The 24,355-nt window shown below is 37.1% G+C and overlaps 1 protein-coding gene across 4 annotated transcripts in view; it reads right to left on the bottom strand.

Annotated features, from left to right (window-relative positions):
• LOC117237727 (neuronal acetylcholine receptor subunit alpha-7) overlaps nt 1-24,355 on the bottom strand; it is a 264,165-nt gene that overhangs the window by 125,963 nt on the left and 113,847 nt on the right. For all 4 annotated transcript variants that reach the window (XM_033502018.1, XM_033502016.1, XM_033502017.1 and 1 more), the window contains exon 5: nt 6,892-7,001. In XM_033502018.1, coding sequence (XP_033357909.1) covers nt 6,892-7,001 — 110 coding nt within the window. The remainder of the gene's footprint in view (nt 1-6,891; nt 7,002-24,355) is intronic.

Below are 24,355 nucleotides of genomic sequence, written 5' to 3'. Positions count from 1 at the left end.
CCTTGTTTATATCTGTTTATTCGATTCCTATAAGTACGTAATAACTTTCTTCCAGGCACTTTTTACAAGTAATTTCAATGATGGTAATGACAATTCGTTAAAATTCTTGATTGCTACTATCATCTTTTTCTCTTACTGCTAATTCCTCCCTAACGTTACGTCGTTTATTATATTGTCTCACGAGGCATTTTGAAAACTACGCGTATGCCTGACACTCGTCAAAAGTTCCGAATTATGCGTATCGTTGTGACTGATCTTTTTCTTTCCTTCCGTTGATCGTTCGAAGAGAATCATTCGATGGGAATCGAGGACGATTCAAAATATGGATTATCCGTATGCATTTCGAGTAACAGAATTTGAAACGCATTTAATCGCGCGTAAAAAGCATTGCGTTGCAACAATTGTTTAAAGGAAGCGTGTTTAAACAAATATTGTCAAAAGCAACATGATGGAACGATAAAATTTTGGTACATAAACCCGTAACATTCCCCTAACGAAAACGACAGGTAGAAGTGGAAATTACTTTGACAAATGTGGACGGTGAAATTCCGTTGACCAAACATCGACCATATATACATCGTTATGTTAACGTTACGGAAATGTTTTCCAGGTAACAACACATTCCGAGTGAATTTCGCAGTGGATAGAATTCGGTATTGGCCGATTGAATTTCTATTTCTCTTTGCCACGGATGTCATCATTTATCATCTGTACACGGACTAGAAATAAATTATTCGTTTCGCGTCCTAATTTTGAACGATGCTTATTGGATCTCTCTATTCCGCGTAAAAGATTATCCGATTTTGTTAACGAAGACGAAAAATTGTTAATGAAAATAAAAACGTTAATGAAAATTGTTCAAACGAAGGTATGAAATGAATAAAACCCGCAGAATGAAACTTACAAAATTAAATGATCGCTAATTTCAGCAAATTCTAGATTCTCGACTCGCTTTGAATTTTCTCAACGATAACAAAATATAATAATAATATAATATACAAAGATAATATATATAATATAATAATAACAAAAAGAGTAGCTTCTTAGTATCAATAAACGAGCCTACAATATAAAGATTCAAATCTTTGGACCTTCAAAATTCATTCGTCCGATAATTAAGTAATGAAATGTGACGTTGATCGATATATAAAGGGAATCGACTAGTCTGGTACAAATTTCATAAGGACCTGATCAATTCATGGCTGTGGCAAGGCAGTGCATTACGTACATTCGCGAGGGTGTTCGAATGAAACGGATTTTACGAGTTGCACGCCAGTCTCGAAGCTTTAACCTCCAGGTTATAGCAGCTTAAATTCGGTAGTACCGACTAAAAGTACCTCGGAGCGGGATGTTCGGGATTCGCTTTACGGTTTCGCAGGAAACACCTTTCTCTTTGAAAGAACTACTCGTGGTAACTGTTCCCCAGGGTATGTACACTGTCTTGCTAAATGGGCGCATGCCCTGCTCCTATTATTTTCGTCCTACCTGTACATGATAATTTGAAAGTACGTGCGAACGTACCGATACGTTTACTCTTTCATATTGCTTTATCGATCGTTCTTTTTTTTGATCGATACACCCGGTATCGCGTACGACCGTGTCCAGAGACTTTATTAATTTTTGGAATGATAATCGAATTGGAAACGAAAAGATATATTTTTGGAGGCGACGTAATATTTCGAGGATTCGAAAGATCGAAGTTCGGTTTACTTAACAATGTTCAATATTGACTATTCGGGAAACACTTCCATGTTTGCATACTCTGTGTTTCAAATGTGAATTTTTCAAACGTGGAAGGAACGAATAAAGATTGGAATTACAAATTGAAATCAAGATATTATTAAGAATGTTTAAACGTTAGGAAGTTTTCATGTGGCTACCGTATATTCTATTTTATTTGTCTCTTCTTTGTATACCGTCTCGTTGGTATTTCATTTACGTTGGAATTTCTTGCTTTACGCATAAACTTCGTTTTCTCCGCTAAGGCATTTTTAAGCGAAAGCTTCCCTTTCTTTACCTAACAAATCTTACGTTATCACTGTACCGTCATTATATAGAACCGGTATTGGAATTAAAACATCTGGTTGAAACAACAACAGGCCGAATAGAATCACTAGTTTCACGATAACGTTCAGTAATCAAAGTTTCTCTACTCTGCAAAATCAATTAATCGAAACGATCTGACACGCTTTGCGGAGGTAACAATTCACGTGAAATTCCCAGCTCTTGTTAGCCCCTGGTTGACCAATGTGGTCAATCGTTAGGTACTGTTGAAAGAAGATTCAACGTTTCGTCCCTCTTGTCCCCTCAAACACGAGCTCCATGATCCCGCCATTTCTCTTCTTACCTTCTACAACGAGCTCGATACGCGTCTGCGCAATCCTCGGCTATCTCTCTTGCCGCTTTAGTCTTTCGTTCTTTTTGTCTTTTTTGTTTTTTGCTTTTTTGTTTTTTGCTATTCACGTGCTGGAACAGTTTCGCCGGATTTCCTGCGAGCTACCGAATTTCGAAGGAGTTCCTCGAGGAATTCAGGAGATCAACGCGATTACGAGAATTAAGTGATTTTCAGATAAACTGACACAGGAACGCGAATAGGGAGGGACTATCGTCTAACCTTGCGGTTACTAATTACGTTAAATTGGACTTGACATAAAATTCCCGTTTCTCTCGTACGATATACGTATTATTAGTTGACTTTAATTTTACAAGGGTAGGGTAGTTCTGTTTATGTAGCAATCACTCGGCTCCGATGATTACAAAGTTTTATCAGAACGAAAAAAGTCGCCTTTCCCGCGTTTCTCGGTTTACTGTAATCTCAAGCTACGATTCATCGTGGAAACGTAATTTCTCCATTTTTGTTTACGGTTGGAGTACAAGCCATTGGTGTCTGTTCGTGTACGACCGATCGCAAATTTCAAGAAACGAACGTACAAGCTTTTCAAAAACTGAAAGAAGTTTTATCTTTGAACGTTCGAATATTTGATAAACGACCTGTACTTTCGAATTAATACGAACTATAAAGAACCACCAAGCACAAAGGTCGTTATTTATAAAATAAATTTGAATCTGCAAAAGTCAATCTCGCCTGTAAATCTGAAAATACAAACAAGTACAAGCGGAAACCAACGCCTAATCTACACTTCTCAGAGGAAAGGAAAAGTTTTTTATTCATCTGGCCAAATTTCACGGGTTCCGTGGCCGAATCCCGATGCAAAATCGGCATCGGATTTCGTGTCGCCGCGAAATAAAGTCTCTGCTCAAACGTCAAATCCCATTGATCCGAGGGTTGGAAGCCGGAAAAATATAGTTCACGTCGGAGCGCGTTATCCGAAAGGTCCGTACCGTTCGTCTGATCGCAGCGGCTTAAATCGCGGCCGGCCTCGCTCGTTAATCCATTATTCAGCAAGCGGATCGGAAACTCGCGCCACTATGCAACGCGTAGTACGTGACGCGGTATCACTGTGAGAATGTGTAATAATTCGCCGGAATGGCGGGTGTATTCAACGAGGGCGATCGATTCCAGCGGCGATGGGAATCGGCTGACAGCCGAGTAGCGGGCGTATCAATATTGCGGGCCAGCAGAACGTGGAACGCGCCGGGACGCTCCGCGTGTTGCTTGCTCGCGCCTACCATATATGCAGAGAGTTGCTGCTGCATTGCCTATTAATAATCTATAACTAATTAATCTAGAAGGCTGTGTGAGCAAGTGGCTGAGAACGAGAGGAAGCCACGGCGTTAATCGTCGAGGAAACTAGATGGAGAACGCTCCACCTGCTTCGGGGATTTCTCTCTCGAAATCGTTGCATCGGGGAATCCGCTGCTTCTTCTTCTTTCGCGGTTCCACGCGATCGCGAATGTATGGCGTACATTTACTTCCGGTACTCGAATGTCAATGGAGAAAGAAAAACTGACGATTCGGAAAACACGAAGGCAGCTACAATTTTCTGATTTAGAGAGAATACAATTTCCTTTGATCCCCGACGTGTCATTTTGGAAATTGGACGATTTTCTCGTTCAAGCAGAAATAATCTTCGATACACGAAGAATTGTAATTGGAAGGGTGAACGCAGCGATGGAAACGTAAACAGAAACGCTTTTATCTTCTAACGTTACTTTCTACCTTTATTGGAGCGTCTGAGTACCCTTCTGTTCTTATAAATAAACGACGTAACACCGTGGCCCTCGCGACCTTTGGAAAAATGAATATGATCGAAATATATGCGATTAATGCCTCTGCGTTATCGCAATTCATGTATCAGTATGTACGAAAAGAATACGCACGAGCCGACCGGTCATTTTATTTCGCCTCTAAACACTGCCACGTTAAAAAAAAAAAAACACTTTTGCGAAGTAAAAACGTTCTCGCGATGTATGTACACACCTGCATCGTATGGAAAAATTGGGAAAGAGGCACCAAAGAGAGATACGAAATACCAGGCGGCTCGTCCCAAAAAATGTATCTACGGTTAGGATCGAAATATTCTGCAGGAAGAGTATGTGCATAGATAGATCTATCTATAATGTATAAAATATGTACAAATGAGAAATGTAAATATACAGGTAGTATGTACTGGATAAGATAGTGTATTGTTGGGACTCAAGAAAACGCATGCACTTTAGGGAGACTTCGATATATGTATATATATATATATATAACCATAATGTATATGTATGTTCGTGACAGAATGTGTATATAGTAATCGAGTATGTATAGAATTTTCGTAAGAGATGCGAAGCAACACTGGGATTATGTTTACGTACCCTCGACGCTTTAAATCTAAATAGTCGGGAAAATCGTCGTGTGAAAATGAGGGAAAGGTAAGCGTCGTGTGAAACGTATGTATATTCGTTTTACGCAATCGACGACATACATAATGTGTAGCCGCCGTGGGTTTCTGAAACATTCTGAAAATCTTAGTTCCTCTCGGTTCGGGGCATCGAACGCGCAGCTTTTAATCCGGGCTTGTCGACGGTTTTCTTTAGCCAGTGATCTTTTACGTTTTATTCGATCCGTTGTTTTGCCGAGTTTAACGTCTCGAGGTGTACGTTTCGCTCTGAAAACGATTTTACGCTTCCCCCTTTTACGTTTACTTTTCTCTTCTTCTCCGTTTATTTCGTTATCACGCGTCCCTTCTTGCTTCTTACGCGGTCGCGGTCGAGCACGACTTCGGAAACAAAGAATGCAGTTTTACGGCGGAACGGAAACCTTGGTTTCCAGCGAGTTCCTATTGCTGCAAGCTCTCGCTTAATTTGACCGAGGAATTCGACTGTAAAATATTGACGACCCGAATTCGGCAACGAGCTTTTAAAGTTGCACGGCTTAAACTCCGCGGTCGACCAACCGCGTGTAATTGCAACTCGAATGTATCGGATTACGCGGACGTATTGCGTGTACCACGAATTAACTCGATTTTGTCGCTTCCAATCCCATTGTGGATAAAAATGCCACGGGTAGAATTTCGATTTGTGAATTGCTTTGATGCAGATTACTCGCGCACACGCGTTTGAACACCGTTTTAAATTATTTTTACGAATCACCGATGCCTGTACATTTCTGATAAGACTGAATTTTTGCTTTCGTTTAATCATCGGATGTTTTCCGAGAACATGCGGCATGAAATAGTCGACCTTGCGTTTAAAAATAACGCGTAGCGACATTTTGCACTGGAGCTCTATCTTGGCTGCACAAAATGGAATTCTAAAGTCCATCGGGTACATGAGCATAACTAATTCTAACTTTTAGTATAGAATCGTGCTTCACCCATTCTGTTTGTTTATCGATAGCATCGTTAAAAGTATTGTAAAAGTACCAACGATAAAGAATGATTTTTAATAAGAAAAGTTTGATAAGACAAGATCGAATTCGAAAAATTAAAATAGACAATAGCTACTGTTCTATAAGTACTAAAATTTATCACGTTCCGTGCTTTGACACGAGAATTTACGAGCTTGATTTTCCCAAGAAAAAGGAACAGCAAGGCCTCGTGTTCGAAAATTTGATTCCACGCTTTGAAATTTAAAAGAAAATCGAAAGACGCCAAGTCAAACTTTATTCGGTTGAACGTTAATCCCATACCGTACAAAGCAGGTTTGTACATATAATAATAAGTTTACAAACTTGTTTTTTCCTAAAGAAGGTCAACAACAAAGCTGCTCAACAAAGAAAGATACGTAACTGCATATTTCGGACGGCCACCTTGTTCTTTCTTTATTTTTACAACAGTTGGCAAAGTAACGATATCTTTCACAAATAGGAGTCGTACGGAAAGCGTTATTTATATGTTTTTTCACTGTAAGCATTGGTGCAAATATTAATCAGCGAAGTTTGGCTAGGATGTAATAAAATCGAGCGATTCGTGATACACGATACGCGAACGGTATCGGTGACGGTTCGAAACGATCAAAGGTACGTTTATTTTTATCGACGTTTCCGGATGTGCAAGTTTTCATGAACGCTGTAACGACCACGGATTAAACGCGTGCAGGTAACATGACGAGTGTCGCGATGGAATTCGAATCCTTTAGACAAAACTGGCGATTAAATTTACGCGGGATTTATTTAAAGAATGCCCGAATTCACGTTTGATCGAGTTTAGCTTTTACTTTTAGCGAAATAACGAATTTAATCGAAACTCGAAAAATTCTCTCTCATTTTTTCTTTCTTCGCGTTTCATTTTTATTCCGTGGATACTTTGACCAACCGCGAATACTTTAATGAAATAAATTTAACGGCTCGTCGATAGAGTTTTCGTTCGCGGAAGTAACCGAATACGTTTTTAACGAGCAGGCATTCATTGGGGTTTTACTTTGTCACGCGCGATAATTAGGTTTGCCGATCGATTTATCGTGCGAGACCAAATTACCTATGCAAATGCAACAAGATTCTGTTACCTGTTGTACATGAGAATGTCTGGCTTCCAAAGCTTGTTCGGTGTAATTCGAAGGTCCTTCACGCCACCGTACTCGGACTCGTTCCATTGAAGGTTGTAGTCCATCCATTCCTGAAACAATGAACAATTATCGTAAATGGACGAGCTTTGATTATCAGCTACATACAGCCCATCTCTGCTGGTATATTTCATACGTAAACATCTTGTATGTACATTTATCAAATCATCTGATTGGAACTTTCTTCTTTGGGCAAAGAAAAGTAGCAGTTGTACTGTAATTATCTAATTACAGTCTGCGCAGGTGGGTTCTAAATTCTCAATCTGCGGGAATGAGTAATTTTTATATGATTTGATTCTGAGTATGGACGTTGCTACTTTTCCTTTTCTTGGTAATTTACTTTAATTGGTTAGGTTTCAATAATTAAACTAATCAACTTTTCTCACAAAGTTGTTATTTGCAAAATTATTTGGTGTAAATGGTCGAACAGAATTATGTCGTAAATATGTTGTATCCATTGAAGGTGCTTTAAAAAATGCATACGATGCGTTTTCGATGAATTGTTCAGTGCAACTTTTTGCACAGATATATAATATTTCGTGAACGTTAATAATTCATTCCCTGATCTATCGATTATCCAAACACGAATCAAATATCAAATAACAATCTAGATCGTTCAAACAATGTCAACGTGATAATATATGAATTTAATTAACTCCAATGGAAAATCAATCCACGTTATAACTTGTAAATAGAAATTTACAACGGCCAACGTACGTTATAATTTATTTAAAGAAATCACTAAAATTGAATCCTGTCAAAATTGAAAATCCGTTATCGGGGACAACTCCAGCTAGGAAGAATATCAATTTTCCATAGTCTAGCGAGGATAATGAAGCACGAAAAGTCACGAGAACTTCGTTGGGGCATGAAATCGGTAAAATTAATTAATCCTCGTTAGGTGGAAAATTAATTATTCGTGGAGATATCCTTCTTCCAGCGATCTGTATAAAAGGCTTAACGCGGAACCAGCTCGAGCATGGCCAAGTCAAATTCCACGAAGAAACAACGAGTATCGACCGTAAGCTTCGTAATTGAATTTGTCGAACTGTTCGCATGAAACCGTAATAACTTTCATCTTCCTTTGCTTTCGTCGTTGTCTCCGTGGCTGAAGAATGACTCACAAAATAACTAGTCTGCAGGCACGCGCAAAAGTAATCCACAAAGCACCGTGTTCAAGGAGATAAATTTGCCAAGAGCTCTAGAATAACGGAAATCGGTACTAGTGAATTACGGTCTAACGACAAGACGCTTCAAAGAGCTTGGATAATTGTCATCGTTCCTTGAATATACCGTCGTAACGTTGGATGAAGCACTTTAAATGTAAATTGTCTAAACATCCCCTTTGTGCGTTTTTGTTTGCTCCACAGGGAGGAACGAATTTAAGCGGAATGTAATGAAAAATAAAAATGAAATGACTGAACGAACAGGTTACCTCGATTGGATGTTTAGATGCTTCTTAGCATGTAAGTTTTCCGTAAAGGGAGATTCCTTGCGAGTTACCTATTAACTTTACGAGTAACGACGTATACTTTCGGTTGCGCTCTGTCTACTCTATGCGAGAGATATTTATGGCTGACTATACGTCCCTAATACTACTTTGGTCTCCCTACGGTCTTCGAACTGTTGCGATCTAATCTCGCTCACGTTTCAATAAACACGGAAGCTTAACGTTCTAAGGGAAACTTAAACAAGGTGAAGACGGAGAATTACAACTATTTCTTCAAACGACCTTTAAACTTAAAAAAAAAGTCTCAGCGATCAAAGAACACAATTTAATCGGGAAATAACCCAGAGGAACGTAGCAGGATGAAAACGCAAATCACGTGAGATCATGCGTTATTTATTGTAATATATACTCCCATAGCTTGTTTACCCATTTTGCATTTTGATAAGTATTTCTTGGACTTTGATTGTGATCAGGGAATGGAATAATAGAGGCACACACTCTCAGAATCGTTGCTGGATGAATTTCACAATGTGTATATGTTGTACAATAAGCATATTCCTTTTCTTGTCTCAAATCTTCAGGAGACATTGCAATCATAACAGTTTCTTCTTCTAAAGTATCAATATATTCAACAACTCCGCTACCAACTAATTCTTGCCAGCCATCATTATTGTAATCTCTTTCTTTTAACATGTCAATGTGTCTTTTCTTTAATAGTAAGGTTTGTCCTTCAACAATTAATAAAGGCCTACTAATTCTTCCTGCATCTGTATATATTCTGATTTCACGGTCTCTAATATCTCTTATCATAGATACTTCTTATACAATAATGTCCATTTGTCTTCTTAATTTACGTAAAGTAGCCATTAATTGATCTGAGTCTCTGTGAATACCAACCCAACAATTTACGAATAGTTTTGTTGCATCAGCTATTGCACTTGGTGCAATTCCTTCTAAATTTCCCATAGACCATTCCTCTAAGAATTCAAAAATTGGTGAAGGTTGAGATCCAACGCTAATGTAAGCCATCAATGCTAAATTTTTTACTAGACCAACTGCAGCACCTTCAGGGGTTTCTGCAGGACATAACATACCCCGTAGCGTCATTTATTACGTTACACGATACCGCACAACATCTATCGCCTGTATCGGTTCGAATAAAAAGCTACACACCCATCTCTCTAGGTCAGCGTTCTCTCGTTAAATGTACTCCGACAAATTGGATGAATTACGAAGTGCAGAATCAATGCGTGCTCGGCCGGTAAATTGCGGCGAGTTTAACGTCAGATTGAGCCGGTGCGCGGCGTCAAAATGAAAACCGCGGCATTACTAAGCCGGGCAAAGGGAGCGGACAGAAGCAAAGAGCTAAGAGTGAACTGCGGCCGGTAGTTGTGTATATTTTAAGCGCAGCGACTTTCGAGGAATGCGCGACCTGGTTTTATGACGGCGGTGTGCAAGCTGCATAGAAAACGCGGTGTTCTATAATGTATACTTCAATTTCCGGGTCCGGACGGCCGAGTCTCGACGTTTGCTCATTAGATTACGCGGCTGAATTGCACAAACGAGGAATTCAGAGGGTGAAAGTTCGCCTTGCCCGTTTGCGTGGGCGCGGCGGGGAGACGCGTCGTGTCTGCTTGGAGATTTTCAAGTTCCTTTTCCCGGCGATTCGACGGCTTCCTGTGAGTCATGGAAACGAGGCGTAACGAACGCTCTTTCGGCGTTCCCCGGTGAAATAAAATTTCGTCTCAACGGCTCACCGAGTGCTTTCTATTTGCTGCCAGCTGGAGCTTCCGCAAGGAGTTCTACGCTTTCGGAGATTAAAGGATCGCTTTCGCTTTTTTCCCTCGCTTTTGTTTCTTTTTCCCTCTTTCTTCTTCTTCCCTTTTTTGGTATCCGGTTTTTATTCCTCGAGAACCATCGAAGGACTTTAACCTTTCGAAATATAATTCGAAATATAATTCGAGATATTAGAAGCCTATCCAGTGGTACGGTGGTCCAGATTTATCTCGTTTTGTCTTTCTCGGAATTAGTTTTTATCTTACTGACGCGTTAGAGGATTAGAACGACGGTCAAATAACGAAATCTTGTTAAGTATAACTTTTTCACATAAATTTTTATCGAATAGTCTCGTTTCCTTTTTGTATAAAATATGCAAAGGTAGGAATCTTTACGATAGCTCCAATAGCTCTTCAAGTTTCTCTCGTAATCTTTCGTTCGCAATTCACATAACTTCTGACCTCGATTTCTTTCGATTATTCCTTTAACGTACCTCGATACAGCCCCTTATTAACTTTTATCGACAAATGGGATTAATATCGCAATAACAGGGATTTCTTAATATTCTTCGAAATCAAAAGATACATAGTTTCGTCATGTGATTTATGAGCTTCGTGCATGACTGTGCTGCATGATAGTTTTGTGTATTGCGATGGAGAAGATAGATGATATTTTTCGTATAAAACGAGTAACGAAAAAGAGTTTCCATATTTCACAAACTTTTGAAAATCAACGCGTAAAGAATTTGGTGATTGATCATTTTCATGACTTACACTGACAAGTTTGCCGTACAATTTATATGAATATATGAATTGTTCATTCGCATATTCATTTATGTTAATTTTATGAAATCGACATTTTAATAATAGGCGGTACGGAGAAAGTTTTTAGCCGAATTCCGCATTTGAAATTCGTCTTTAGCTGCGATTTTCCAAGATGCATCTATTATTCGATGTCACTTAACTGCAATATACGTTTTCGTGAAAGATCATTTCACATTCATCATAATTACTTCTTTTCTCCTCATCATCGAGCGAAATTGCTTCGCTACAGCCCTGATGAAAGCTGTCTCGCTAAATTTTATATCGCAGATTTTATTTTCCGCTAGTCTCGTTACATTCATCTGCATCGTGTGTTTCAAATTTCCTTGTCCAAGGATATTTTCTGAAAGTCGATTTTCAATTTACTAGTAAACGTCGTAAGCCTTAAACGTCGTATACAAGATCCTTCTGTAATCATGGCAGCGTAGGTAGCAACATTTAACAAAGTATAGTATAATCCCTGTCTTACTTTAGAATCTCAATCCCTTCTTGATTCTTCTCCGAGCACACGCAGGACTAGTCAAAGAAGACCCATCGAAGAAGAAGGGAAAAGAACGCTGCTAACAATATACGAGATTTGTTCGGAGTGTCTTCGTGTTTTCTACTTTACGCTTACCCTTATGCATGAACGCATTTCTTAAAAGAGCACAAATCACTCTTGGAGATAAAGAGAAAATTTCTAATAAATACTTTATCGAGCAAGATCGAGACTAAAAATAAAGGAATCTCGATTAAATCTACGCAATTTTGTAAATGGATATTTACATAATTATTACATACACCCCCGTTTACAAGTGAACGATCGATTAACCGTGATTTTACATTCACGCAGGACGATCCTTTCAGGAGGGTGGTAGGCGTGTCTAAAGTATTTTCTCATGTTGATCTGTGTATAAAAAATCAGACACAAGTAAATACGAAATAAATGAGAAACACGAACTGAAATAAATTTCGCTTCGATATTTATTCGCGACTTAATTTGTCGATTGCCAAATAGAAAAGTTCGTTTCGTTGTTTTATTTTAAGCTTCAAGATCGCGATTGACGAGTAAATCGTTTTCTTTTAAAGTATTAGAAAACTTCTGGTCTCAGGTGTTTTCCTCTTTTCGTAGAATGCGTCGAAAAACTTTACGAGAAAACGATCGAACCTGAAGGCGGATGATTATAAGGAAGAATATTATAAGTTCGCATACCACGTTCTTGTAACCAAACTTCGGCAGAGTATCAAACGACTTTCATAAAGTTTGAATTAAACGTATTCCTGTGTAACGAGCGGAGAACGTAATTGTACTTTTAATATAAAGAAATTCCTAGGTAAGCACACTTTGAACTAAACTAATTCTTTCTGCAGAAATTTTTCATATCGAGTTTCATAAAACAAAACCGATGCTTTTGGTGCATTTCAAATGTAGTCTTTTACATAATTTTATTTACCGTGATACGTTTAAGGAGATATAAACTAACGCTTAAGCAGGCAACGGAACGAGTCCTTTTTCCAAACACTCGAAATAATGTCTGCGTTACACAGCATAGCTCGGGTTACTATGACTCATTGTAATATAATTGTAATATACAATTTCAAATCGTGTCATTAGCACGTGTTATCAGGAGAAACAGTTCCTCGGTGTGGAAAATGTAATGCACCCCTTGGGATTATCTAATTTTAATCCCTTCAAAGTATAATATGCTTCGTGACAAGTATAAAGCGAAATCTCTTATTAAAGATAACGTAGAAAGTAAATGATTACTTTGTTACTCGATTAGTGTGCAAAATTATTTTGTATGAAACGATTATTTTGTCAAACTCCTTCTTAGTATACTTGATGAACGATTAAGGGGATTTTTAATAACTCAAGATAAAAATCTGTGGAAAGGAACAATGAAAGTAGACTCGCGAAAGAATTCGTGCGAGAGAACTTGCCATAATAGTTTTTCCATTGGATGATATTTCTACATTTACGAAGCGCACTAGCACTTGGGTTTGTGGATTATGTGGTCCTAGAAGTGATCAAGTAGCGATGTTACTATCCCTCTCGAGGGCTTACTCGTCCCTCCGGCAGAACGTGATCTTGAAAACTAGTCAGCTAGTGGTTTGGAAATCCACAAATATTCTGTTGGAGAAAGAGAGAGAGAGAGAGAGAAAGAGGGAGAGAAGAATTTCATAAAGTATTAATTTTAATATCTAGTGTGAAAGTTGTGTTCTAACTTTTCTATATTTAAGTACATACTGTGCTTGAAGCAAATGAATCGACTAATTATGACGTAAAAAAATACTTCAAATGAAATAAAATACGTTGGTAAGGTAGTTTCAGAGTGTAGGAATTCGACTCGCTTAAATCCAGATAACTCGGTTAACCTGAACGTGGCTTGATATAGTTTACGTAGAGAAATATATAATTGCAACAACACTTGTGCTCGATTAAAACGTACAAAAAAGCCGAGATTTCTAGAGAAATTATTGTTCGTGTGAAATTTAATTTCGTCTGAACTCGTGTCGTTTACAAACAAAAAATTTATTGCGTCACTCCTTACCATGTGCACGGTGTTATTTAATTAAAAAATTTCATTAGTTTCCAGAATTTCAGAACTATGTAGATACAACAAAAATATGATGAATTTATTATTCCAGTATCGTAAAAACGATACAATGGCACAATATCTTGTATATATATATATCTATTTTTTTTTTTTTTTTTTAAATAAAGACATTTCAAATTTTTCGAAAGAACGAAGCTTTTGAATGCATTTCCATATATTACGGTCGCTATCGGGAAATGGCTGACATTCATATAGGAAAAAGAGACATATCTCAATCGGATCGGTCTCTGTAAATGCCCATCGTTCGAGCTGCAACGGATTGCCGCATCTATCTTCGGATGACCACAATAGTGGGTGCATGCACTTGACCGGCTCTCTCACGTGCATTAATGCAACGCGTGCTTTCGGTTAAGACTGAGGCTGGATGACGATCTTGCGAGACCACAGTGTTACCCTGAATCTACATCGACCATACTAATCCGGGGAACTCGTCCCAGAAGACCTCGTTTTTCGGTGACGTTGGACTCAATCGGTTCTAGAAGATCGATACCGATACGATGTTGTTTGAAACAGTGTTTCTATTCGAAGTAATCGCAATCAATTTGGTTTGAGAACTACGACGAATAGCGATAAATTCTAGAAAAACGATAGTGAGATTTTGCAAGCTTATTACGTAATTGTAGATAAACATTTCTCTACTATTAATATTCATATTCTATCCATTTGCTATGTAAATCGCGATAAAACGTTAGTAAATTAGTTGAATTAATTGCCTAGGAATTTTTGCCGCTTCTCTTTCCTTCGTTTCAAGAAACGCGTATATCGTATGAAGCTTACATGTCGTAATAAAGCTGCCTTTTATGTACCACAATACACAATGGCTAATTTATTACAAACTTCCAATTCAAACCGAAATTAATATATTGTAGAGATTAAACAGCCGATTATTTCAACTGATGCAAGAGACGATATTTTCGAAAAGCATATTGTTCCAAGTCTTTACCTTAATTAGTTTCCACGATACATAATTTCGTATTATTAAATCGTCGCAAATGCATGGGTATGTTGAATGGCGGTCGAAATTCTGGGCGTGACCTACTTTTTTCTTGGAAATACGCATATCTCAGCCAAATAGTGGTGGTACTAGTACTACTACTGCTAAAAAAGCAATGGCCAACGTCTATTGCTGACCAGCGCACAGGTGCTACGCTTAGGGTAGGGCAGTGAATGCATACGAGCGAGAGGTCCGACTGTGCGAGAGAGAGGCGTACAATGAATTATTTGGAATTATGATTCGCTTTAAACGGAGATATCTCGACAACGAGAAGTCGTATCCAAGTAAAACAAAAATTCCCTTTAAAAAGGAAGTTTATTGTTCCTAACGACATAGGTAATTACGCTCTAGAATGTTTAAATTGTAGAATGTTCTAATTTAAAGCGATGGTTAAACCGATAATTGCATACATATATTACATATAATAAATACAGAGAATGCATTTTTCTTGCTTTAATTTACTTTTAATGGCATTCGTAGTTGCGTTGTCGACATTTTCGGCTGTGAGTATAAAATTACATTGAAACGCTGATTAATAATAATTTAGGTGTGAAAGTTACGGCTTTAACCGACATTAACATATAGAACGACGCTTCGATGTAAAATAAAATGTGCGCGGTAATAACTTTCTGCATAAACCTCGTTGCGATTTTCTTGCGAAATTAACGTTTGTTTTCATTGAAATTTATATTTTATAGCGTTACGTATTTGCGGTCGCGCGCGCTCCTACAAATTCTTAATTATAAGTGAAACTTTAAAATTTTAATTTCATAATTATATTTACTTAACAAATATGAAATTAAACATTTGTTACAGTTATCACCTCTGTATAGCTTTACGCAAAAAACTTTACAAATTTATTACACTGTAGCAATGTTTATTGCACGCCATGTTGTATTTCCTATTTTATTTCCTGATAAAAGTTATATGTTTAATATATTTTAAATATACGATGTTGTTACAACGAAGTAAACAATGTCGTGTACACGTATTATTCATGCGTGAAAGCAAAGAACATCAAGCAATACGAGCTGTTTTATATTCATGAAAACTAAAACTGTTAAATCATATACACACCTCGTATATATGTATATAAAAAAGAAAAAAGATACATGAGATATTTTCATAAATGATTCATGGAACCTTTAGATATCAGTTATGAAAATTTTAGCAGTTATTAACATGAACAGCAGTTACTACGTATCGATGATCTTTCATGTATAATAAATAAAAGCTGAAAATCCATCATATTATAATATAATTTTGTACTAAAATTTCTCTCAGTTTACGTCTATTTGGAACAATAGAAAATTTGGCAAGATAATCTAGCTTCGTATTTCCAATGCATGTTTCTTACAAAGGAACTCCTTCTGTGAGAAAAGGAGGAATTCCGCTGCGAAATTCCAATTCGTGCGATAGAGGCATCGATAGAAATCTCACAGAACGATTACGCGTCACGACAGCGCGCTCAGAAGCCGCCAGAAATTATTGATCTTGTTAGGATAATTAGAATTATCGGGTTATGCGGCGAAGGAGATTGCTCTGGCACGGGGTAACTTGTGTGCAGCTTGGTTCAGGATAGATTATGGGCCGACGGGTTTCGGAATGGGTTAGAACGTTGGGACATGCCGTATGTCGCTTGAATTGTTCATTTGACGCCGCCCTGGTCCTTGTTCCTACCTCTGTATATATGCACATATACGCAAACACAGATATACATAGCGTAGTACTCGCTTCTCTGGCCCCTGGATTAAACGCACTCAAACGTGAAAGATCTCTGAAGTTCGTTAATTCGACAAAGACAGATAGGGAGATGGCTTGTTACTTCGGTCGCAAGCCACGGAATTCGCTTGGCGCGATAGAGTCGGACCATCTCACTCGTTGTACGATCGATTGTGCACGTCGATGACAATAAAACGTTATTGGAATTCGAACGAGGGTGGCGAAGCCCGGCTTATAGATTTTGTTCGAGACGAAATTAGTTTTCTTCAGTTTTTGGCAGACTCTAGCTCGCTCCACGTTTTATTGCGCTGATGTTTTGACGAAAATTCGCTGGCAAACTTTTTGGAATACGTTATACGAGCGAAAGTAAAGTAACGGTTCTGAAATAGTTTGTATGCTCTGTGGAAATGGGAAATGAAATGGGACACGGCCATGGCAAAAGAGGGAAATCATCTGCCTTTATGATCATCAAATTGGTAAGTTTACAAAAATTGAAAATTTGTTAGATTAAACGTTTTGACGATGATATTTCGCGAGATGAAAATATGAAAATACATTGAGGATCTAAGATCTAATTTTTCGCGCAAACATCGTTGCTACGGGGTCTCTTATTTTACGATTAAAATAAAAGAAAGATAATGTTCTAAGAAATGTTAATTCGTCATTCGTAACATTTAGCATTTGACTTCGTTTTAAATTTGATAAAAAGTAGCAGATCTCGATAGTCTAAACGGACAACGAACTATTTAGATGTTAATAGAACTTACTCTCATTCTTTCTGATGCGTTTCAATTATTAGTTTCGTGTTAATAATTACGCTAATTGCGTTACAAACAACGATAAACCTCCATTTGGAATATTATCCAACGTATGAGATACGTATTAACGCATTGACAATTTTGTCTGAAATACTATTCTTAGATAACTGAAATTCGCTCTCATTTCATTTCCAAATTAGGCATTGCTTTTTTTTATTTCATAGGATATTTTCAAGCATATGGTCAACTACGATCTATGTCATCTCAACGAAAATATGATTCTAAGTAAAATTTCTTTATTTCTCATTCTAAACGGAAAAAATAGCATGTTTGCTATAATTCTGCGTTTCAGAAATTGTTTACAACTACGCTTTTACTAGAACTTTCTCACTTAGAGTTACATTTCCTCGAGAAATTTCAATCCACCGTACTCGTGTTTGAAAATATCCTGTACGTCCATCTGATTTCTTTCTCATCTGGTCTTTATGGCGCGCTGAATTCCTACAGCTAAACAGAAATATCGTTGAATGACTCAAGACCAGGTCTTTTAATTAAAGTAACGTACCGACAGAAATAGCCGGATCCATTTCGTTGGAACAAAGCCGATGAAAAGAAACGATAACGACCTGGTAGCAATATCATTGTTGCAAAGCTAACACGGAGGAACGATTCTCCCGAGCCATTTTAAGGTCATCGGAAAGCTTCTCCTTCGATCTCGGCGATTCCTCCGCTTTTTAAATTATTCGCGTCACGTCTGACAGACAGACGTTCTCCTCGAATTCGGTCGTACAAACAGTAGTCTCATTGAAATCTCGTGATTATTGTTCAGTTTATGAACGAAATGTCTGAAATGGAGAGCGAATAGTGAACGTTAAACGAAAGTAGAAATAGATAAAAGTAGAATTGAATGTAAAAATTATTGTGCGAACGAGTACCAAAACTCGAAAGTCAAAGTTATTTTAAATTTGTACGTTGTAATAATATTCGTTAAAATATTACGAAGAGTTACTATTATAAAAGAATACGATAATGCGTATTCTATGGACGGTTTGTAATTATCTAAAAATCGATGCTTCATGCTCATGTAGCTTAATTACTAAAATCTGTAAATACGTCTTATTTCATTTATAACATAATTTTTGTAAGGATGTGAAGGGAGCGGAGAATCCGAGAAATCACGCGTTAAACAAAATCACATGTTCAATCAAGCGGTAAATAACGGATGATAAAGTCGAGAATTCGATTTAACTACGAAAGAAAGTCGTATCTTTTGTTTCGGTTATTTATCGTATACCGGGGTGCGTTTATTTAGACGTCGAACGATCGTTTCCCGTCTTCCTTTGAATTTGCAACACCTGTGACCAATGTTTGTCCGGTAATGTCATCGATAGCGTGGATGTGGTACACTTGACTGAATGTCTCCTTGATAACACGCGCGAAACCGAATCTTGCCACTAATTGCGCGGGATCATAGCCAACGTAGCGTGAATTCTTGAACGTATCAACGTGTTCACGTTGACAGGTAGTACGCTAGTAATATCATTCGCCTATGTTCGGATATTTGGCAGAGATCATGCTTCACTTGATATATATGCTTGTGAAAACGTGTTATCAAGGAAGATCAAAGGATCGGTGTCACAGATTAAATTTCAACATTAATCGATCGATGATTTTCATATCGGAACTACAACGATACGTTAACTCGTATTTCCTATTTTTCAATTGAAAGCAATTTTACATTTTACCACGTCTTCGATCAATCGCGCGACCAGAATCGCCTTTTTATTTGGTATTTCGTAAATCGAAATAGCATTCGAACAGTTCAGCTGGTCGAAACATTGTCGAATAATTAGCCGCTGAGATAAATGACTATTTTTATACGGTTAGTACCAGCTGCGATTATTCTCGAAAGTAATATTCATCATCATCGTTCATCATATATGTCTTCGACTTCAAATCCTAAATTAGTTTCAAAGTTTCACTTACTCAGCAAATGATTAAGGGAGGAAATCAGTCTTTATCTATTAAATGGCCAAAATTCCTGGAGAAGTGCACTTTTGATACATGAGTTTAGCGATGTTCGTGGTAATTAATGGTACTAGTTAGTTCATAGTTAGGGTTAGATACATTTAATTTAATTACCGTAATTAACACACTGGTTATATATGTTATATATATATATAGTAATAACGAATCAGTTTATGCTAAATAAATACTGGCAGAGGAAGAAAGTAAAGACAAAGAGAGGTATAGATTTCCTTTTTCTGCATTTAAGTAAATTACTACGTGTTTGCAAAACTACTTCTTTTCTGAGAGCACCTGCACTAGTATTATATATTTTCGCACGAAAGCATATCGTGTTTTGTCTGAAAAAAAAAAAAAAACGGTCGCTTTTCGATGCATTAGTCCGACGGCTACTTTGCACTTTTCGAGAACACAAAAGCTGCATCGAGCTTGAAACAGTCTAGCTGTGTTGGTACGGTATATTTTAAATCCGGGTGAAATTATGATATTTCATTAGTATTTTAAAATAAGAAAACATTAATATTTCCTTATGTTTCATATATTACGTTATAAATTGAATGCTACGCGTCATGCTTCTGGGAATTCGCGACCAGCTAGCGAGACAAAGCTTTGAAGGCTTAGTGGCCAGCGACCGAGGAGGCGTGGAAGGGATGATAGAGACATTCAGTTGAGAGAAACATTTATGTTTCCTTATATTTCATGTATTATAAGTTGAACACTTCGCGCGTTACTCCCGAGTATTGACGGCCAGCTAGCAAGACAAAACTTGGAAGGCTTAGTGGGCAGCGAGCCAAAAGGGGTGGAAGGGACAATAATGGTCGTCAGATGACGAAACAGGTCGAGAATATTTATATAGATTCGTTAAAAGCAAACGGCGGAACACATAAAGTGTGCGCGAACGTAGGTTTTTTAAATCCGTGTACACGTTCGGACGAACGTACGACGTAAAATTACTTGCCCTAATTCGATGCGTACTTCCCTTCCTTTAGATTTTTCCTTTCCTTTTCCAAAATTTCTGATGACTTCCTATTTGTATACACTTCGATAGAAATTAGTCGCAATACAACTGACGACTATATGGTGTCAAGATGTTACATAATTTTCGCAGTAGGATATCACGCCTCCAATGTATAAAATTCACAAATTTATTATTTTCCGTGTTTCAGGCACTTCTGTGTACCTTTGTTACAGATATTACCATCCTATAATTCTTCATGAAGTATATGCGCATAATAATGTTGATGTTAATATTCACCTATGCAAATATACGACGTGCAAACAAGCAGAGACGAGTGCAATCTGCGTTATAACGGTCGCAGACGTTCCGTCTATTAATTGTAACATTTTAGCACCAGTATCTTTGAAGGTTTGTCCATGTAAATTAAAAAAGAAGCTTCCCAGTTGCCGCGTCATTTGCTTGCGTCCAGAATTATAACTCAGAAAGCATTTGTAACAGATCTGTAATGAAATTGAGTAGGAAGCATATTTGAAAATAAACAGATCCACAAAATGTTTTTAACGGGATCAACGGGAGAACATACCTCGCAAGATGCGAAGGAGACCATCCCGATTGGTCAAGCAGTTTTGGACAAACCAACGAAGATACATAAAAAAGGAAAGGGAATAGAAATATACTCGTCGAATTGAGATATCTTCCTTTTTTTCCGAAGTCGATGCGATAGGGAGATTTTAACGTTTATTTTATTGTAATAAATTTATATATCGTAGCAGAATTTATAATTATCTGGTGGAACGTGGGCACGAAGGGTATAGCGTATTTCAATTTTTATTAGTAAAAGAAAAATCTAATATTGAATCTGATCGTCTCAAATATAGTGAAATCATGGCTATTGACACGTAACCATTGACCACAGTTGCGAAAAAATTAATTAGAAAATTTTATAACTAAGTTTAACATCCTCACCCCCAGCTTGTTAATTATCCCTCGACGTATCGATAGATCGATGATTGTTTAACAACACGTCGCAGCGTCTAACGTCATTTACTTTTAAAGATTGTCATCGTCACACTTGTACAAAAGAATCTTGACACCATATTTCTGATCTATCACATTTATCTATACAAAAACGTGTAGAGTAGTTAATACAGTTTTTTCATATCAGTGAATCTACATTTTTGAGTTAATATTTTTTACTAGTTATTTATACCATTAAAATTTCAGTTTTTCGATCAAATCTATTAGGAACCTACGTGTGCTAATCTTCAAAAATGTTTCATATAGTTGAATCGACATTTCTTGGAATTGTACCACACGTCACGTTAGTTACATATTATTATTACCATCGATGGAACTTCGATCGTGTCATAAATCTACGACAACGAAGACTATCCATTTGTCGAAAAAGTGATTAATAGCGACTACCATAAGATAGAGCCAAAATCCATTTCGAGTTATGTGACTTTCGTTGGACGTAAAATGTAGGAATAATACGCCTATAAATCCGCATCCCCTTATGTGCTAATAAAAAAATATTCTGTTCCTGGAATAATAAAAAAAGGACACTAAAACTTTATCTAACATCTAATCTAAAATTACTTAACAATTATTTCCATACTTATTTAATTTAATAAAAATTAAAAAGAAAAGCACATACCCACATTTTTAATTTCTAGATTCTTTTCTACAATTTTTGTTGTTATACATAGGTACCAAAATGATTAATGATGTTTTACAACATAGTTTGACTATACGCTACAACCTACATATTTTGTGCATGTATTTCGTATTTAATAATGTGCAAGCTAAATTAGCTGATGAAAATTTTGCCTTGCTTTTTGACTTTGACCATCAGATAACTTGCTATCAAACTACAAATTAGTTGAAAATCAACTCCTTTGTAGTACGAAATACAAATTAAAATGAAATATTTTAAAATTACATAACGACCAAAATTGTTCTGGTTTACCCACAACTCAACGATACCAAACGATGGTTAACACAATTAACATTAATCACTTACAATTATTTCACCTTCGCACGCTTCTTTCGTTTGCTCCTGAATAAAATTTCTCTTCTTTCTCTCTCTGTCTCGGCTTAGTTTATTTTGTCAATAAGATCTCATCCGGTTTGCACAGGAATCCGATGCTCCGAGAATGTAATTGGGAAACACCAACAGCTATCAGCCCGCGAAATCGGTAGCCACTAGGAATCGTACTTCGCAAGAGAGAAGCCAAGTTAAAGTTAATTAACTTGGATACAACGACGTAACTTTAGGGAAGCACAAAATATTCATTGTTTTAGAATAAGTTAAATACGAAAGGACGCCGTATGAAGTCGGACGCGGATTAACACGCTCTTCGATAGAATTCTTCAATCATGAGAGGAGAAAAATGCAATTTTCGTAAGCGTAGGTATATCAACGTTCAATATCATTTTTCTTCTTTGTAATATTCCAGAAATTTTGTTTGTAAATCTCTTCCAAACGTGAAGTTTCAAAGCGATAATTTTATTGTGAATGTTAATGACAGATGCCGATGAATGCGTGATAATTATACCAAGTTAACACGCTCAATGCGACTAAAGATTTAAGCGGTTCTGACAAATTCCTCTCGTTTCACGATACCCTGGCGACTCTTAGCACATTCTCAGGCGATTTGCTACATCCTTTTACATGCATGAATGAATCCACCCTTGCCTATTCACTCTCATCAGGCTATTTTCCAAATAATCCATGCACTCCATCCCTCGCAGCGACGGCTAACCAGGTGGTTCTCCCTATGGGACTAGTTTCTTTCGCTCGTTGACTATTCTCGCTTTTACAATCTCATTTTAAAAGGAAATTGTTTTACGATATGGTATCGACTATCGTAGTTAACAATGTCCTCGCAAACTATTATGTTTAACGCTCTGAGATTAAACCGTTAATTAAGTGATAAAAGCACAATTATTCTTTATGTATGTTATTTATATGGTGTACCGCAATTTCTTCATCACATTCGTTACCTTCGGTTTTAGAGTAGCCGTTAGACGCAACACACGACGGAGTAATTTATTAATACGTTGAACGTATCCACATCATCCATTTAAGCCTCCGTAAATAAATTGGGTCGTCAACAACTCGAGCGAAGTTTCACCCTTGAAATTTTCTCCCCCAAATATTTATTTTTACTGTAAAAAAGTTTTGAAATTTTGACCCATCGAACGATCGTATAACGTGATAGAAAAGTTTACAATTATGCTAAAATTTGCTAAGTGCTCTGGAAGCCTAGAACGGAAATAATCTAAGAAGAATAAAGAAATATTTTTACTTATGCCGCGGTTAAGGGTAACGTTCTGTTTCGTCTAAACAGATAAAACTTTACAAATCATTCACAAGAATGTTTATCAATAACAGCATATAATTTTGAAGCAATAGACGGTGCGTAACGAGCGTCAGATACGAAGTATAAAGATACTGGATATGATAATAATGTTTGTAACAATTACTACGTTCAACGTTTTTATGAAAAAGTGCCAAATCCTGTGTGTTTATTCAAACAACTTTATTTCTTGATCGCTTTTATGAGAAATTTCTCAATTGAAAGATCATCCAAATTTCTTTTATTTTAAAAGGGTAAAGGTATTTACGATGTACATATTATTTCGCGTAACTAGTTGAGAATAATGTACGAAGCTCGAAATCGGGTAGTTTGTCATTTTTCTGTAGAAGCTTGAATGCCGAATTGCTGAGATCGGTGAAAAAATTGAAAGCGCGGGGAAGAGCCGTAAGTGAAATTCAGTGTAGACGGTTTTAATTCAGGCGGTGAGTCTGAAAGTCTCCTATCGATGTCCGCGAATTTATCGATGTCTTAGAAAAATTGACTACCTCTCCCCTCCCCTCCCTTGGTTCACGGTGAATTACAGCTTTTTCAACGGAACAAATATTTGAGGAATTCGCTTCCCTCCGTTTTAAGTAATCATTGTTCCCTTCTATTCGCGAGCAAAAAAGGGTTTCTCATTTTCCAGCACGCTGTTTTCCTAGAAAGGTGGTTTTCCAGAACGGAAATAAATCTTGGTTATCGCCGTATTTATCCATCCAAACAGAAACTTTCCGATTTATTCTTCTTATTTCTTAAGAAAGATTTCTTTCTATGTGTGTACATACATTTCTAACATTATTATCTATTTTTATTTCGCTAAAACTCTGTTATTCTTTTTACATTCGCAATACTTTTTCATAGATCGTCAAAGTATCGCCGTAATAAAGTGAATTATCGTTCTTCGTATATTACATCGTGGAACGTATTAATTCGTAGCAGAAAAT

Source organism: Bombus vosnesenskii, unplaced genomic scaffold, assembly GCF_011952255.1.
Source record: "Bombus vosnesenskii isolate JDL3184/JDL3185 unplaced genomic scaffold, Bvos_JDL3184-5_v1.1 scf7180000013398, whole genome shotgun sequence".
Taxonomy (NCBI): domain Eukaryota; kingdom Metazoa; phylum Arthropoda; class Insecta; order Hymenoptera; family Apidae; genus Bombus; species Bombus vosnesenskii.
This window is presented reverse-complemented; position numbering and strand designations above follow the sequence as displayed.